This window comes from Pararge aegeria, chromosome 5 (genome assembly GCF_905163445.1).
Source record: "Pararge aegeria chromosome 5, ilParAegt1.1, whole genome shotgun sequence".
NCBI classification, from domain to species: domain Eukaryota; kingdom Metazoa; phylum Arthropoda; class Insecta; order Lepidoptera; family Nymphalidae; genus Pararge; species Pararge aegeria.
In genome coordinates, this window is record NC_053184.1 from 13,362,793 (window position 1) to 13,381,320 (window position 18,528).

Below are 18,528 nucleotides of genomic sequence, written 5' to 3' on the forward strand. Positions count from 1 at the left end.
TTTAAATTTGTCGTTAATAAGGTAAAAACAAAAGGCACCTATTCTACTAGTTAGTTCGTGAACTTTATAAAGTGTAAAAAATACGAAATCACTTTTATATCTGTGTGTGCCGTATCATTTTTACGTATTAATTCAGTTTCTTTGATACGCCAACTGAACGGCTCGGCCTATAAGAGGGCTGTTTCTTTCTTTATTTAGTTTACTATGTTCTATTTTACTATGATATCATTTTTCTGATAATCTGATGCGATTTTACCACAGAGCAAGTTCTATTCAGGTTACTACGTTATCTAAGTAGATTGGTTATACTATTAAAATGAAAAAATAGGTATTCGTAAAGATCACACAAAAGTATCATTATTAAACTATTTTATAATTTTATAACTGCCCCCTCTAATTTTAGGTAGCGTACTAAAAAAACAGTTATGAATGCTATTTTCAGTCAGATGTAAGAAAAGTACAAGTCTTAAAACAGCCGCATGGCGTATAAATTTGAAATTTGAGTTCCACTATTTGCCGATTCATTGGTATCATTACAGTGAGATCGTCCGTACAGTCCTCGATATAGTCTTATCGTTTGTTTCAAGTTTAATTAAAGGACGATTCAGATGCATTGAACGAAGCTAGTTATATTTGTCAAATTCTAGGGTTGCCTGTTTCTTTTGTAAGTACTACTACTAACCTCTTTTTTTGATACTGCGCTATTTTAATGATCTGTCTGTTTTAAATTCGTTTGTACGATGCCCTTCGTTCAGGCTAATACTGGTCAGTGTTCCTGAAGCCTGAAGTACCTTCAAGCATGTCTTTATTAATTAAATATTTTAGTAAATGATCGATTTATCACTTACACCACAAGCAACATAGAAACAATATTAGACAACTCATATTCGTAAATATATGCGTAAACATACATGCGTACCAGCGGTCGGCAACCTTTCGGCAGTTAAGTTAAGGCACGTTAAGGGCCATAAGTTGAAAAATAATATTTTGGTACTTGGTAAATAAAAACCACAAAATCATTAGACGCAGGAGCGGTAATAGCCTAGTTTAACACCTTGGTCTGCTTTCAACTTCCTCTCTTCTCCTCTACTTCGACCTTTGTGATTTGTGACTCTTGACTTGTGATTTGCTTTAATAATTTAAGGAATAATAATTTAATTTCATACAAACTCTTATTCCCTTACCCATTTCCCTTTGGTGGTAGTAATATTATTAAGTGAAATCTTTCACAGTTATTATTTTCTTTTGGTTTGATTTCGGAAGCTTGGCGATCTTAAAGGAACACCGCACTCGTTTTTGTTTAGTTCATTGACCACGTCCACGGCTGGCGGCCGGCAGTCGCAAAGCAAACAACGCCTCCGATAAGTCCCCGATTGTATGTCACGGTATGTCACTCACACCGTATCGGTAAATCCTTCAGGTAGTTTACACCTGTCCTATTTTTAATTTTTTTTGGGAGCTTCTATAGCCTTATCTTCTTGTAAGCATACACAGCGTTACGTACACCAAACCGATATATAATATCATATAGTCAGTTTCATACTGTTGACGAGCTTAATGAAACTATATCATATTAACTCCAACATTACTGACTTCACAAGATGGGTTCACAATATTAGAACTATACATTGTATTTAAATAACGATTTGTAAATCTTTCGATTTCTTCGAATGCCGGCAAAACTATATACCATCGACATTGACAATGTGTCAATATCTGTGGTTGAAAATAGGGTTTCTAATAATACTAACAGTGGAAAATAGCAGGTGGTTATTTGGATACCAATAGGCTCCACTAAGACAGCTTAATGACTCACTTCTGGCCACAGACCTTTCTTTGTCATAGAAGAGAGGAGTACTGAGCTTACACTCACCACGCTGCTCCAATGCGGGGTTGGTACCCACCAACCCCGCATTGGAGCAGCGTTAACGGTGATTTTTTTATGTAATGATTAGGTTAACATATACCTTAAATTGTTCGCTGGTACTTAGAAATTTGACACAAAGTGGAGCTTTGTATCAAATTTCTAAGTACTATTAATAGATACTATCAATATGTGCTAGAACGTTTAGATCCGTAGTCGAAAAGGTAACGTCTATACCAATGAGGCAGTTCCAGTTTCATCCTTCAATTTTTTTTTTTGTCAACCAGAAACATAACCAAAAATTTTGACTACCTACGTAGCCTAGATGTTATTTAATGTAGGAATTTTAAAGCCTGTCCAGCGCGCAGTAACCTATGAAATAACGCTTTGTGTTTATCAATATGCATATATATAGTTCGAACATTTTGCTTATTCCGTATCCACCCACTGCACTCGATGCATTTGGCCCAGTTCTAATAACCATTTCGCATTATTCGACTTTCACCGCGACGACATAGGCGAGAGTAGAGACTGTATAATTTCAACAACAATCGTAAGTAGAACCTCTTTACGGGAATAAAAACTTTATATACATTTTTAAACAGGTTTTCCCTTGACCACAGTCCATTCACACTCGATCGTAATAAGTAATGATAATATAGTACCCTTACTACGGGATAACGCAACTCACACACTAAGTATCGTTTTCGAGAACATATCGAAGTTATCGAAGTACTTGTATTTTTTTCAATTGTTTATTTTATTTTATTTTATTTATTAGGTTTACTTACAAACACTTACACTAATACAACCGTTTTTAAAATTTAACTATTCTATTTAAGTGTAATGTTTTCTTAAAAGTAAACACAGCATATGAAAATATACAATAACACCATAACATGAAAACAAAAGGTATCGTGAATGAGAATATAACGTTTTACTTTCGTTCAACGTGTAACGTTTCTTTTTGAGTATCGAAATCATCTCGTACCGTAATTCACTTGTAAGATGTACAGAGGACGAATATAGTACATACTAAGGTAAAAGTTTTACCTTATTGGTTTAAGAAGGAACGCGTTTTACAAGATAAGATGAGGTGGTATGGCAGTTGAATAAATAACCATACCGTCCTAAATACATGGATATAAGCTCTGCCAAAGCAGATATTTTTAATCACTCCTATTGAATATTAATTTCGCTACCCTGGACGAACACCCCATGCACTTCACTGTGGGTCAGTTATTCGTATTTATGCGTCTAGCTTAATTTTAATATATTTTATACCAAATTTTGTAACTTTTACTGGAGGAAATATCATATATCAAATGCAAATGGTGCATTTAAAAGAATAACTTTAAATAAATTAAATTAATAGGCGCCCACAGATTACGGCAGACGACGCGCGACGGCTGTAGTTAATACTAACTATAGCTTAGTGGCAAAGCGCTCAGAAGACGATTGCTAGATAGAGGCAGATTCAAATATTGTGGGATACGAACGAAAATTTTACTAGCATTTAAAAATTTTACTACAATTTAAATTTTTTATTAATTTTGTGCCAAAGTTTAATTTTCATTACAATTATTAAATCTCGATAATCACATATATTGGAACTCTTTTTAAATTAACTGCATAAATTGTCCAGTGCCCAGATAGACTGCCAGCGTCTTTACGTGACTTGAACTTGTGAGTTATCGTTTGTAACAAACTGTGCAAATAAACTATTTCGAATATAGCCTTATCTGCGATTAACCTTTGTTGTTAGGGTTCCAACAGGACCCTATTACCAGTCAGTGTTCGTCAGTTCGTCCGTCCGCGTCTCTCAGCAGGCTCTAATTTTTAATAATGAATAAAATCTGTAATAAATTAAAATAAAAGTAAATAAATACAAGCGACGTTTTTTTAGCTCGATCTTAATAATGTTAATAATATGTAGTGTTTAATATTGCACCTTCGTACGGAACCATGTGCCTGCAAGTCCAACTCGCATAACAGTTTTTTTGACACTTTCTGCCAAATTGCTTCTAATAACTAATCGTAGTGATTTTTGCGATACAGCAAAGGTTTTTCCGCGCATGTCCGATCCGCCCGCCCGCGTCGCACCGTTTCCATTATGGACTCCTTGAGTTTATCAACTCTGGCTCTTAGCACTTCGAATTATACAGATTCTAGAATAGAGGTCCACCAACTTTTCAGGCTCGTTATATCATTAACCATGTCTTTGTCATGGCTTGCTATGTTTGAGTATTTTGGAAATCCAACAACTTCAATTCACAAATGAGATCCACTGTCTCTGACCCTCATTTACATTCCATATATCCAAGCTTTTCTTTCCTTTGCCTGATGGTCGGTGTTAACATCTTGGAGTCTATATTGATTACTTTCTTAGCTTGTTCTAGAACGCCATCGTTCTTTTGAATATATTCTATGGAACTATCATTTTTTTTAAAGATTAACTGCATGCTCCTTCATTTTTCGGGCTTTGTTTAAGGCCGCTCAGTTGAGCTTCATTGCGTTTCAGCCATTCGTTGCGTGAACATCGAAAAACCTGCTTTATATGACGCATGTACTAGGTAAAGATGAAGCAGACTCTTACGTAGTAGTAATACCTAGTACGCAGGCTGTTTATTTATTTCGATTATTCTCTGTGATTTGTTTTTTATGAAACAGTTGACTAAAAGTTACGTACGTTTAAAAGAAAATATGCTAAGTTAATATTCATGTTATCGATTTTTATTGCTATTTGCTGCATTATCGAAATACAGACCTAAGAACATCTATCGAAGTGTTTATCCTAGATTTGTTGTTATGTAGGGATGCCAAAAGATTACTAGATATAGTAAGAGCCTATAGGAGCCATGCATTACCGATTGACCGTTCTGTACCGTTAGCGCTTGCATCGACGTAATTTACCATACGAATGACTAAAATTATGTGCATATCTTATCAGGACTCGTGGAGTTTCATTGTTATTCTTGTGTTAACAATGAAAATATAAAAATCATTGTTGCAATGAAATTATACCGAGGTACATAATGTTATTTATTTGCCTAATAACTACTTAGGTACCTACTCAGTTATTTTGAATCAAACAAATTTGTGAATATTAAATAGCACGTAATGTTACGTGAAATATAATTTTCGAAATATTATGTCAGCCGCTCTGAAGTAGGTCTACCGTAGTAAAATTTGACTAGTTATTATCTACTTACGATTACTTATTGGATCACGTTAAAGTTAACTACGATGTATTTTGTAACGAAAAAACGCCATCTAGTGAAAGAACGGTTTCCGGTATTTTAACTAGATGGCGCTCCTTAAATAGTATATAAATCCTAATTTACTTTCACGCGATCAACAAAGTAGAAAATCTCACACTTGGCACTCAATAGTAGTTTCACATGAGGCGCATTCACATAACGGTACCTGTGGATGCTGCTGATCGGAAGGTCTGACTTTAGAGTGGCAAACCTCAGGTAGAAACAGTAAAACCGCCACTATGAATCTAATTATTTATTATGAAAATGACAATAGTTTTATTTTAGTTAAGCTACCTACCTACATAATGAAATTTATTATTCGTTATTTCCGATGGTTATTTCTTACTAGAAACATTATTCTAAACCAGTGCCAGTAGAATAATTACCCTCCAGGATATTAAGGGTATAAAACGTTGCAGGGGTCATTTTTTTATACGCACAATAAAAAAATCAGAAACGGTGGGTTTGAACCGCATCTCTCTGGCAATCGGAAAAACGGTCCTGGTACGGCCGATGCTGAAATTATTTCACTATCCCGTTTTATCTAGCCTATTCTTAAATATATAGCGTAATTTTCATAAGCATTTTAATATATATTTGATTGTAAAGTTTATTTGAATGAAATAATTTTAATTCAGTTTCTCATGTATCCCATACATAAGCTTGTGTTACTCACTGCCCCTCAAAATAACTCTGTTCTAAAAATTAAGTTGACTGGTTGCTTAGTTAGGGTGGGAAGGTAGGACAAACAAACACACTTTCGCATTAACAATTTTAGTTAGGAAGTTGGAATTTCTAAGTTACTTTAGTGAACACCGTAACCTATTCCAACAATGCAACTCTCCCAAAAGTCTCTTTCAGGAATAGCAATAAAGTGTTTTTTCATATAAATTTAAACACATAGCAAATTGAGTTATGGATAGGAAACAATAGAGCAATTGTCAAAAATCTTGTTATAAATAATATCTACATTGCAAATATTGCAAGGACTGATTTTACATCAAAATGTAATCAATTATGTTCATTCTCGTAAAATGATTGGTAGGTATCTAACAATTTCATTATCAATCCACTACATAATTGTAATGGGTCTCCTTTCAGTACAAAGTGTTTAAGCTGTAGTCCACCACACTGGCCCAATGAGAGTTGGTGGACTTTCGCACAGCCTTGAAAACATTATCGAGAACTCACAGGCACACAAGTTATTTCATTATGTATCAAATTTGCCTATACAAATAGTGTCTTGTATGCAGGAATGTAGAAGTCTATCAGTTAAGATGATTACAAACGTATTAAGATTACCAACAACAAGAAGATGAGTTACCTTAGTCGGTCAACAACAGCTTGTCGTTTAGGAGGAAGGTTCATTTCTTCCATGGGCTGCAGCATATTAGGCGGATGTTGGGCAGGCGAGGCGCCGGGCAGCAAGCCGCCCGCGCCGCCGCCTCCAACCAGGTGCTCCACGGTGATTCCTTGCCTCTTCACCTTTGCTCCCTCATTCTCACTCAACAACCCAGCCACACAGTTTTCAAGTACAACACCATAATCCCATTGTCTTTCAGTATAGTTCACCCCAGTTCTCAAGTACTACACCGCAACTGCGATAACACTAATAAAAAACAGTTACAGTTCGTCCTGAACTCTTTGAGCACATTTTTCATATTGCCTCTGAATATCTACAAACTACTTGAATAATTTCACTTTTCTAACTCGTAAACCAGAAATGTCTATGAATTGTTCATCGGTACACGCAATAACCGTCTTAAATTATAGATACACTGCCTAAAATCAAATGTTTTGATACAGAACAAGTTATGAAGTCACAGCACAATCATTCGCAGGAACAATATCTTATATTTGGATAATTTACCAAACAATATCATGAATTTGGTAAAATGGAGGATATAAGAAGTAATATATTTGTAAAATGTTCGGATAATTATTTGTACAATTTAAAAACAACATAAAAGTTCTGTTTTCATAATTTCTACAACTACAATACACACGACACTTTGTATCAAGTTCTCAAACATCAACTGACTGCGGAGTGCAGACTGACGGTGACGGCGAGTGGCGACGCTTGCTTGCTTTCAGTATAAATGAACGTTGCAATGAGGATACAAACATTTACCGTGAACAAGTTGTTATGCCCGATCCACACTCGCGTTCGAAGCCGCGAACTACCCGCGAAGGGCCATATCCAGTTAAAAACAAATTAATGCTTGCTTGGTGAAACAATGTATATCTTGATTAATACGAGTTATTGGTTGCAGAACTAAGTTTCAGTGATATTAAACTCAGTTAAAAAAAATAATGGATGTTTCACGTGTACTCACAACTAATTTGACACTTGCACTATGTCTGTTCTCATTTTGATTCTAATTCAGGTAAACCTGACCGGTAAGACTCTTTACAATTCCTAATAAAGTGGAGACAACTTTATAAGGAATTGTAAAGAGTCTCTCCGGTTATCTTCTTCTCGTTTTTTTTTCGGCAACTCTGCATTACGGGGTAGCGTGCGCTATTTCTGTTGAAATTTGGAAATGGAAACCAAAATGGATGCAGTCGATTATAATTTATATTACCTATTTACTATTAAGTACTGCTATTTTTACTTTTATTAAAATTAAATAACTCTGACCGCATTGCTTTATTGAACTCTTGAATATCGACAGCCCCCCGGAATATCGATGCGCTAGGACTCACGTCGTGATTGCAAGCGGTTGTGTATTGAGCATTACTTTAATGGGTGCTCGTAGTCTGTTGTATTAGGTCCTGTATTTTTTAGTCAGTGAAAAATATGAGTTGTTGTTATCTCTTTGTTTCTGTCAAATTACACATTGTAAAATCCCAATTAAGAAAAAAATACAATCAATCTAAACTAAATTTTTCATTGTGGTAATATTCCTGGAAACTATTATTAAACATTAATGGTTTATGAAGGTCTTCCTTATTTTGAATGTCAGTTGTCACTTATAGTGATTAATATTTATTGACTGATCTGTGGTGACTTATATCAACTGTCAAAAAAAAACTTATCTGAGAGTGCTTGTGAAAATAAAATTATCTTTAACATCAAGTAACTGTGGTTAAATATCTGATTTAAATGCAAAATTATTAGATTCAAGTACAAAAGATATATTATAAAAGTTATTATGTCAGCACTTAGAGCTAGGCTGGGGTCGTCGGTTTTTCTTTCTAGGTTACTTTATCATTCAATAAATAAATCTAAACCAATAAAATGTTTAACTATTGCAGCAAATGGATACAGTGGTTCGTTTAAAATCATTTATACAGATGCTTAAACTCTACACTAGAACTTGTTAATATTATTCCTAAAATTACAGGGAAACCTTTAGTAACTTCAAAGTACAGTACAGTGTCCCATCAACAGCCGGCAGAAACAACAAAAGGAAACACTGAGCGAAAAGAGTTTCAAGCAGAAACAAGAATGCTCCTCGACATTGTTGCTAGATCTTTGTATTCAGATAAGGAGGTCAGTAAAACTAAAAATATGATAAATAATCGTCATTAGCCTTATCAATGTCCAATAGCTGAAAACACGCTCTCTCCTCAATGGAAAGATAAAAAGAGCTTAGACCCACAGAATTAATTATTACCTATGATAAATCCAGTCACTTAAATGGAATAATATTTCAGGTATTTATCAGAGAGCTTATATCAAATGCAAGTGATGCTTTAGAGAAGTTTCGTTATTTAAGTGTAAGTGCTACACCAGAATCACAAAAACTGGAGAACATGGACAGAGCCCTGGAAATAAAATTAACAACTGATAAACAAAATAGGACACTCACCTTTGAGGTAATTATCCATTATAGAAATTAATTTGTATGAAACCGTAAACAGTTAATTACTAAAGAAATACATGTCTTCTTTTCATCATGGCTGAGGGCCATTACCATCTATTCCAGCTTTACTTATGATGCAGTCTAAGATGGTAGTGGGCTTAACTGTTATGAAGTATGGAAGTTATATAAACTGAATTGAAATTTGGCATTTTTTATTAATATTTGGCTGTCATATCCCACCAACAAATTAAGTACTAAGAACAAAATGTATGTAAGAATCCACATTAAACAGTTTAAAATTGTAACCTTCATTTGTACTAACCTGTCCTAAAATATTTACAAAAAATATATCCCTTTTTTTTAAATTGAAAATATGAAGATACATAAAAAAATGTCTCTTTTCATTTTATTTAATTTTATCTTTTGACACATGTGTTTTTGCTATTTTTAAAACATACTTCAAACACATATATCCAAACAGATGTGGTTTTTATGTCATATAAGAACAAAATATAAACTATATATTCTTGTTATATTACTAACAGGATTCAGGCATAGGTATGACTAAAGAAGAATTGGTTTCAAACTTGGGCACAATTGCTAGATCAGGTTCAAAATCATTCATAGAAGAAATAAAGAAGCAGGGAGCTGAACAGGCTAGTTCTATCATTGGGCAATTTGGAGTTGGTTTTTATTCAGCATTCATGGTAGCGGATAAAATAGAAGTGTTCACAAGAAGCAGTGTAGCTGGTTCCCCTGGATATAAATGGAGCTCTGATGGGTTTGTTGTTTTTATTTTATATTTATTGCCCTAATGGTAAGTGTAAGGGTAACCATGGCTTATAGACTAGAGTACACTTTGCAGGGCATGCCAGGAACACATCTTAATACTGCTTTGCGGCAGAAATAAGCATGGCAGTAGTAATTACGCTAAGCTAACCCAGCATCAGCATTTGTTATGATTTTATGAATGAATGAATGAAACAAATACAGGAAATATTATAGAAAAATAGTTTACACGATGTATACAATTAGGGCCTTATTGCTACATAGCTATCTTTTCCAGGCAACCGATGGCGTATAACACTGCTCAAGACAATTTTACATCTGTTTTGCCCATATAATTTTTATCCAATCTGTATATAGGGGTATTAGCTGTGTTGTTTTAATAAATATACTTCACTAGTGGATAGCCTAATAGTCAAGACTTCAGCCTACCTATAAGAGCGATTTTGATTGCATGCAGCTCTAGTAGGTCAGAGTTATGTTTTTAAGCTAAGCAATTATATTTCACTTGCTATAACTGTGAAGAAAAACAACATGAGGAAACCTGCATACTTGATAGTTCTCCGTAATGATGATAAAGGCCATGTAATGAACTAGCATTTCCCTCAGCACTAGTTGCTGCAATGTAGAGGTCCCTGGTCTAAGCTTTATAATAGGCTGTTAAATTACATTATGTCCCACTGATGGGCACAGACCTCATCTTACACTTTCATACAGCCTGATTATTAAGTATGGGTACAATATTTCTTTATTGACAGAATAAAAGCAGTTGGAACCGGTTTATTCACTAATAGCTGTGCCCTGATGTTTAACAGATGTTATTGATTTATTTGATTGTAGGTCTGGGACTTATGAAATTCAAGAAGTTGATGGAGTACCAATTGGTACAAAAATCGTTGTGTATTTGAAGACAGACTGTAGAGAGTTTTCAGATGATGCTACAGTTAAAAGTAAGTTTTGCAATACTACATTTTATAATTTTAGGGTTTTGTACCCAAAGGGAGCCAATAGGACCCCTATTACTATGATTTGTTTGTGGTCCCTCTCTCTGTCTTGTCTTGTATCTCATGAACCATAATAGATAGAATTGAAATTTTGACAGAATGTGTATTTCTAAAAATAATGAAAATAAAAAAAACTTATAATAGGGTGCTGAATAAGAACAGTGCCATTTCTGTTGTTTTTTAACCAATCTTCATACTCATACATGTAGTTTTTATATTTCTCGTTGTTGTCGGCCGATTGGCGCAGTGGGCAGCGAGCCTGCTTTGGGAATTTTTGGGAATCGAACTAACGGCCCGAGCCCGTGAGTTCCCACATTCAGAAACAAAAATTCACACAACTGGACAAAGTTTGTGTGGTGAACATGAATGTTTTTCAGTGGGTGTTTATCTTTATATTATACCTATTTATGTATATTATTCATAAAATTATTCATCAGTAATCTTAATACCCATAACACAAGCTACGCTTACTTTGGGAGATGGTGATGTGTGTATTGTCGAAGTATATTTATTTATTATTTATATGAATTACCATAATGTGCAACTCCAACTTGTACTTACAGCTGGTTTTGAATTATAAATACATTATTTATGATTATAAATTATTATATTTTTTTGTTACAGATATAATAATGAAATATAGCAATTTCATTGGCAGTCCCATACTATTAAATAGTGAACAAATAAACTCAATTAAGGTGTGTATATTTAATTTAACATAACTAAACCAATTAAGCATATAAAACCCGCCTGTTATGCATTTTATTCTCTTGATGATGACAGTTGATTCTGATCAGCTGTGATCATACAGCAAACCATTGGTTCTCTCACCAAGAATTAATTATATACGAATATTATAGATTATTCCTTTTTTATTTATTTATTAAGCCAGTATCAGATTACACAAGTTATTTTTATTTCTATACAATATTTCATAATTTTTTTTTAACTAATCTGCATGCCCTTTGGCAAAGGTCTCCTCAAATCCTCTCCAGTCTTCTTTATTTATTGCTTGTCTGGTCCAGGTTTTCTCTGCTATAGCTTCAATTGTATCTTCTCATCTATCAAATTGCTGTCCCTGCCTCCTCTTTCCCTCTCTGTGCTACCATACACTGACTTCTTTGCACTTAACAGCTAGCAAATGGTTATGCAGCATTGTTGTCTAGAAGCTCATTCACTCGACTTGAAGCCACTAGTGTTATAGAAGGTTGATGAAAACGGAAGCAAGAATTACATTCTAGATCTTTAGGTTCATATTAGAAACAAGGAAGCAAACGGTCTCATCCATAAGATATCAAGTTAATTAATCTTCCAGTCATTATCATCAACTTATAACCAGCTACTAGGCTACTAAGGATTAAGGCCGTTGTCCACCACGCTGGCCAATTGGTAGACTTTCCGACCCTTGACAACATTATGGAGAACTCTCAGGCATGCAGGTATCTCACGATGGTTTCCGTCACTGTTGAAGCAAGCTATAATTTTGTTAATTGCAGAACCGGACATAACTTTGAAAAGTTAGCGGTGCGTGCCGGGAATCGAACCCGGTAACTCCGAAAGACAAAACCTTACCTTATATTAGGCTCCAGTATACATTAAAAAATTTGGAATCAGCACCGACATTTGAACAACATTTTAACTGTGGCGTTGGGTTTTTGACCAGGGTATGCATAAAGCAAGTGCTTGGCATGGTAATGGTAAAATTCCTCTCCAAAAAAATATGGGTATGCAGTGCTTTTGCGCATGTATGAAGTGCACGCAACTGATATTAAACTTCATAATATTTTCTTCTAGCCATTGTGGTTAATGGAGTCAAAGGAGGTCACCCAAGAGCAACATATAGAGTTCTACAGGTTTATAAGCAATTCCTATGACAAACCACGTTTCACCCTCCATTACAAAACAGACGCACCATTGAGTATCAGATCCATTCTGTATGTGCCTGAAGGGAAGCCGGGGCTGTTTGAATTATCAAGAGATTCAGATGTTGGCGTTGCGTTGTATTCCAGGAAAATTCTCATCAAGAGCAAAGCTGAAAATATCTTGCCCAAGTGGTTGAGATTTGTTAAAGGTTAGTTCTACTATTTTTTATAATACATTATATTTTCACTTATTTTTAATAAAAGTGGTAGGTGGTGATAGCCTAGCCCGGCACACCTTTTACCATTTCGGAGTTAAGTGCGTTTTTAATTTTAGAATTTTAAGGATATTTTTTGCTTAAACGTTGTGAAGAAAAGCATCGTGTTCAAATCTGCAGGCCTGAGAGTTCTCTATAACGTTTTCAAAGGTGTGTGAAGTCTATCAACCCGCACTTCGCCAGCGTGGTGAACTATGTACTAAATCCTATTCATTGGCCGGCAATTGGTTGATGATGATGATGATGACAATGACGATGATGATGACGCTGATGATGATGATGTTGATGAAAATGATGATGATATGTGTGTGATGTGTTATAACTTAATGCTTTATTATTTCATTACCAGGCAGTTTTACTAGCTTAATTTTAGTAAATGTTTACTATATACTGTATAAAATCTATGGATGCTAATAAGTTCGGCAATTTAATCTGTCCATACTAAAATTATAAATTAGTTGTTGCACGCGACTTTGACCTTGATCGTTTATATTCCCGGAAATATAAACGCTATTACGGTAATATATAGCGATAAGCGAAATCCCGGGCTTTCCCTTTAAAAATAGCATCCTATGTCCATCCCCAGGATTTTATGTTTCTATGTAAAATTTCATCTGTGAAGTATATGTTATTTCAAAATTTTCCTGGTGCTTTTCCAATATAAAAAGTATCCTATGTACGTACTTTTTAGATATTTAAGTGAAATAAAAAGTTCTCGCGGGGCTTTAGTAACCGTATATACCACAGATGACAAAGCTAGAAATATCTAGTTATTTAAGTATAATTATATGTTATAAGACATGCATCCTCTGTTCTAGGTGTTGTTGATTCTGAAGACATTCCACTTAATCTTAGCAGGGAATTACTACAAAATAGTGCATTGATTGCGTAAGTATATGATTCATGGTACTTTTTTATTAAAATGCGCTATAATATAAAATCAAAATAAGCCCAGTCTATCAAGGTATCTATTGTTTCTTCAAGTTCATGAACACAAGCGCAGGAGGTCTGAGGGGTATAGGTATTTTATTTTATTTACATTTTTGTGGCAGCGGTGATAGCTCAGTGGTTAGGACTTTTGCTTCGCTTTCGGGATGCCGAGTTCGAATCCCAGCATGCACCTCTAACTTTTCTAAATTATGGGCGTTAAGTAATTAAAATATCACTAGCTTCAACGGTGAAGGAAAAACATCGTGAGGAAAAACATCGTGAGGAAACCTTATCCGTAATGTTCTGACAGGCGTGTGCAGTCCACCGACACTGGGCCAGCGTGGTGGACTTTTTTTTTTTGCAGTGTCACCCGACCCCGGCTAACCTGTTCTACGTCCTAAACCCTGCGTAGCCAGTAAGAAGTTGCTGCTATAACATTATAAAATAAAAATAAAAACTATTGTTTCATAAAAATGAACACATTTACAGTAGGTTTGATCACTGATGCCTAAACTAAGTAATAATATATGCATACGTACGTACGTTCGTATTATAGTCAATAAATAATTAATTTTAAGAATAAGTGTTATTATTCAGTAAATGTAATGTTGGCTATGAATAAATAAATAAAAAATATTAAGTAAAGCATTTAAAAATAAAAATAAAAATAAATTTTGAATATGATAATCATAATTTTTGTTTTAGTTAAAATATTACTTATGCTTTAATACGATTTTATTTTTAATTTTTTAATATGTAACTATTTATAAGTTCACTGCTTAAATAGTATTGCACGCCTGAAATGGCAAACTGTAATTTAGTTACCTTAGTAGATACCTGAAATAAGTAATTAATTTTAAATTGGTTATTTCATGTTCTGTTAATGTACAATAAACTTGTTCATGCGAAGGGGAGAGCGCTGATGAATATAATACGAGTATATATTAATACTTCATTTAGGCATGATCGTTATAGCTCGGCTAGTGAGCTATATCGGTTTTTAGTTTGGTTATTAGGGTCTCCTAATTTTTATTTGATCACGTAGCGATACTCCGAAACCTAACTTAATAGATTATTAAGTTTACTTATAGTATTTATCACCAATTTATAATGCATCAATATTTTATTTTGCAGAAAATTACGTACTGTATTGACTAACCGGTTCCTAAAGTTTATGGTTGATACGGCAAACAAAGATCCGGTTGGATATGATGCATTCTACAAGGAATATTCTTTGTTCTTTAAAGAAGGAATTGTTACCAATCAAAATTCCCTAGAAAAGGTATATTCTATTATAGCTTCTAAAAGTTAAAAGAACAATGTATTTTTCTATCTTGAATTTCATTGTATTATCATTGTTTAAATCAATTAAACTCTACTCGTCCAGCAATTGCTAATATTTGTTTTTAATGTACTTGCTATAAATGGTGTAAAACAACTCAAATAGTATATTTATTGCAGGAAGAAATCGGTAAACTGTTACGTTTCGAATCTTCAAAGTTAGAGAACGGCGTTAAAACTTCTTTAGCCGATTACAATGCACGACAGACTAACGATCAAAAAAATATATATTATTTGGCAGCTCCTAGGTAATGTTACGTGTTTTAGTAAACTATATTTGAATAATAATAATAATATTAATAACATTACAACAATAATACAACTCAATTTTATACACACCACGAAAAATGAACGTACTTAAACAAACTAATAAAGGATGTAAAGGCGGCCTTAGGACAAGTCGTGACCTTTATCAGGCGACCGCTAAGCACAATGAGAACAAATTGTAGTCTTGTTATTTGGTTGGTGCACAAGTTAAAAATAATCAGATGAATTATATTATCATAGGTAAGTGGTACAAGTATACCACTTACCTGCAATAAAAAATTTTAATTAACAACGAACTTGCATCAAATTATATATGATAATATGAATAAATATTTATTTCTTTCAGATGTTTTATTGTTAGTTCAGGTGGTAACATCAAATATAAGTTACACCCTAACACACACACACACACACACACATAATATAAATAAAATTTAAATATATATAAACTATCTAAACATTGTGATAATATATGTTTAATTAAGTAAAGCTTACATGTCATTTTATATTCCGCCTATCCACAAATAAACTTAAATTTCAGTCGAGAGTTAGCACAGTCATCACCTTACTATGAATCTCTGAAGAAACGCGACGTTGAAGTCTTGTTTTGTTATGAAATGTACGACGAGCTGGTCTTATTGGAATTGAAGGAGTTTGGAGGCAGGTCCCTGGTATCGGTTGAGAATGATATGCAAAAAGATCCTACGGATTCCAGCGAATCTATTATTGGTAAGTTGATATAACTGGAAAAAATACAACTATAATCACGATTTATGAAGCGAAACTTCTTAGGGGACCATTTTATGTAGTAAAGTTTAATTTCAAGGTCACGTTAGGGCATTTCGTAATGTGAACAAGTAGACAAACCTGTTAAGAAGAAAGAAAGAGAAACCCAGAAAGCGAGTTATACACAATTAATATCTTAATACGAACCGCGTTTGGTTGATTTTCACATGCAAGCATGTCCCATTTATGCGTTAAATAGTCAGCGAAGGACACAGAGGTGTAATGTTACTAAGATATTATAGTTCGGCTGTTGAAAAATTTTGATAGAGCGAGATTGAGTTGTTAAATAATTGAGAAAACTAGTTGATACCCGCGACTTCTTTCGCGTAGATTAAGGTTTTTTATTCCCACGGGAACTCTCATATTTCCCGGGATAAATGGTAACCTATGTTCTTTTCCATGTGAAGTGCTACATGTATGCCAAATTTCATTCAAATCCGCTTAGCCGTTTTTGCGTGATTGAGTAATAAACTTCCACACATTTACATTTATAATATTAGTAGGATGATGAAGTAACAGAGGCGCCAGGGAAGCATTCTTTCAGCGCATTGATTATAATAAGAGTTTATATTTTAAGCAAAAAATCCATCAATTGTACCGATGATGTTTTTTTTTATATATTTTTAAATTTTGCAGGAAGCGACGATTTGCAACAAGGACAAGTAAATGAATTGGTTTCATTCCTAAAATCCAATTTGTCGGGCAAAGTGTTCGAAGTAAGAACTACGCAGAAGTTAGATTCACATCCCTGTGTGATAATCGTTCCGGAAATGGCTGCTGCCCGCCACTTTATTAGAACTCAAGCACAGAGCCTTAGTGACGAAAATAGATTTGCTTTGTTGCGACCCCAATTGGAGATAAACCCAAAGTAAGGGCCAAAATAAATCACGACAACACACGCATCGCCATGTAGCCCCAAATTAACCGTAGCTTGGGTTATGGGTACTAAGATAACAATTGTTTGGTTTATGATTAATATACATATGAACATCCAGACACTGAAAAGCGCTCATATTCATCACACAAAAAATTCCAGTTGTGGGAATGGAACCCACAGCCTTGGACTCAGAAAGCAGGGTCGAAACGACCTTCAAATAAATGAATAATTAATAATAATATTCACTTCAAAAATATCATTTTAAAATGCATTACAAAAACACAAACTGCGGTATGTAAGCCCTGGTGGGGTATTTTAAATGCAGTTTAAAATAATATGTGTTATCCCATCCAAGAAAAAACATTTTATAAACAACGTAAAATGATAAATATTTATTTCATTCGTCTACTTTAATTTAAAAGTTTTACTATGATTATAGTACTTATAAGATTATTCATTATTCTCATAAACTGAATTGGCAGTCGAACATGACATATATCTGGCTTGTCTTTTCACAATAAGAAATGACTAAATAACGCTTAACGTACGCTTACGTATAATTGAATAAGTCGTTATTATTACTTTCATTCAAACTTAAGTATTTTTGATTTAGTAAACTTCAATTTAGTTATATTTCATTTGTTGTTTACAGGCACCCCATTATCAAAAAACTACATAAACTAACAAGCAGTGATAAAGAACTAGCAAACATGGTGGCACAACAGTTGTTTTCCAACGCGATGGTAACCGCTGGCTTGCTAATGGATGCCAGAAATTTAATAACGAATATAAATGATCTATTGGTGAAAGCCTTGGAAAAACATTAAAATATCTAGTCGAAAAAAATTAAAACTAATTAAACAATATTATATTTCTTTGGTAGCATTATTTTTTTATTAAGCTTAAGTAAAATAAAACGGAGGTGAGTACGTGAGTGATATCAGATTTCGAATTGGGAAGGCGTTCTGAATAAATGTCACGTGCCATTTTGCGTATAATATTTACTAAATAATAGTAGTAGTAGTTGTTACGTTTTGGTATGTATTTTTTAGCGTTATATTAATAATATATGTATTTCTTACCCTCTTAGCACTATCCTGTTATCTTGCTGTAAGTCCTATTCCCAAGGGTTGCGCTTAAGAGATTGCTTGCAGCAATAAGACCGCCTTCGCATACCTACAATGTCCTTTACTGTAAACATATTACTGTCTCTTTTCCATCAAGTTTTGAATGCAATAAAGTTTTTCTTCTTCTAGTTTAAAATTGCGAAAGTGTGTATCGTTTATTGTTATATATTTTCGTCTCATCTACTGCACCTAGTTATTTTAAAGAAATTCGGTTTGGAAAGAAACTAGGATACCAGGTCAGGTGCGGTCAGGCACCGAATCGCACGCCACTTGTAGCCACAGAGACAAGGCAAAGGCAAGGTGGGCATGGTTGGGTAGGTTAAAAAGTGTATCTTTAATT

General features: G+C 34.1%; 2 protein-coding genes across 2 annotated transcripts in view; one reads left to right on the forward strand and one right to left on the reverse strand.

Moving 5' to 3' along the window:
- The window catches only part of LOC120623594 (neurogenic protein mastermind-like), a 47,062-nt gene extending 39,882 nt beyond the window's left edge, over positions 1 to 7,180 (reverse strand). The window contains exon 1 of the mRNA XM_039889639.1: positions 6,449 to 7,180. Coding sequence (XP_039745573.1) covers positions 6,449 to 6,513 — 65 coding nt within the window. The 5' untranslated portion in view covers positions 6,514 to 7,180. The remainder of the gene's footprint in view (positions 1 to 6,448) is intronic.
- A 943-nt stretch (positions 7,181 to 8,123) lies between these two features.
- LOC120623595 (heat shock protein 75 kDa, mitochondrial) lies at positions 8,124 to 17,938 on the forward strand. Its single transcript, XM_039889640.1, has 13 exons — positions 8,124 to 8,397; positions 8,472 to 8,620; positions 8,785 to 8,946; positions 9,479 to 9,714; positions 10,560 to 10,669; positions 11,348 to 11,421; positions 12,518 to 12,794; positions 13,679 to 13,748; positions 14,925 to 15,072; positions 15,252 to 15,379; positions 15,940 to 16,127; positions 16,821 to 17,052; positions 17,714 to 17,938. The coding sequence occupies exons 1-13, from the start codon at positions 8,280 to 8,282 to the stop codon at positions 17,886 to 17,888; spliced, it is 2,067 nt and encodes a 688-aa protein (XP_039745574.1). The 5' UTR covers positions 8,124 to 8,279; the 3' UTR covers positions 17,889 to 17,938.
- The last annotated feature ends 590 nt before the right edge of the window (positions 17,939 to 18,528 follow it).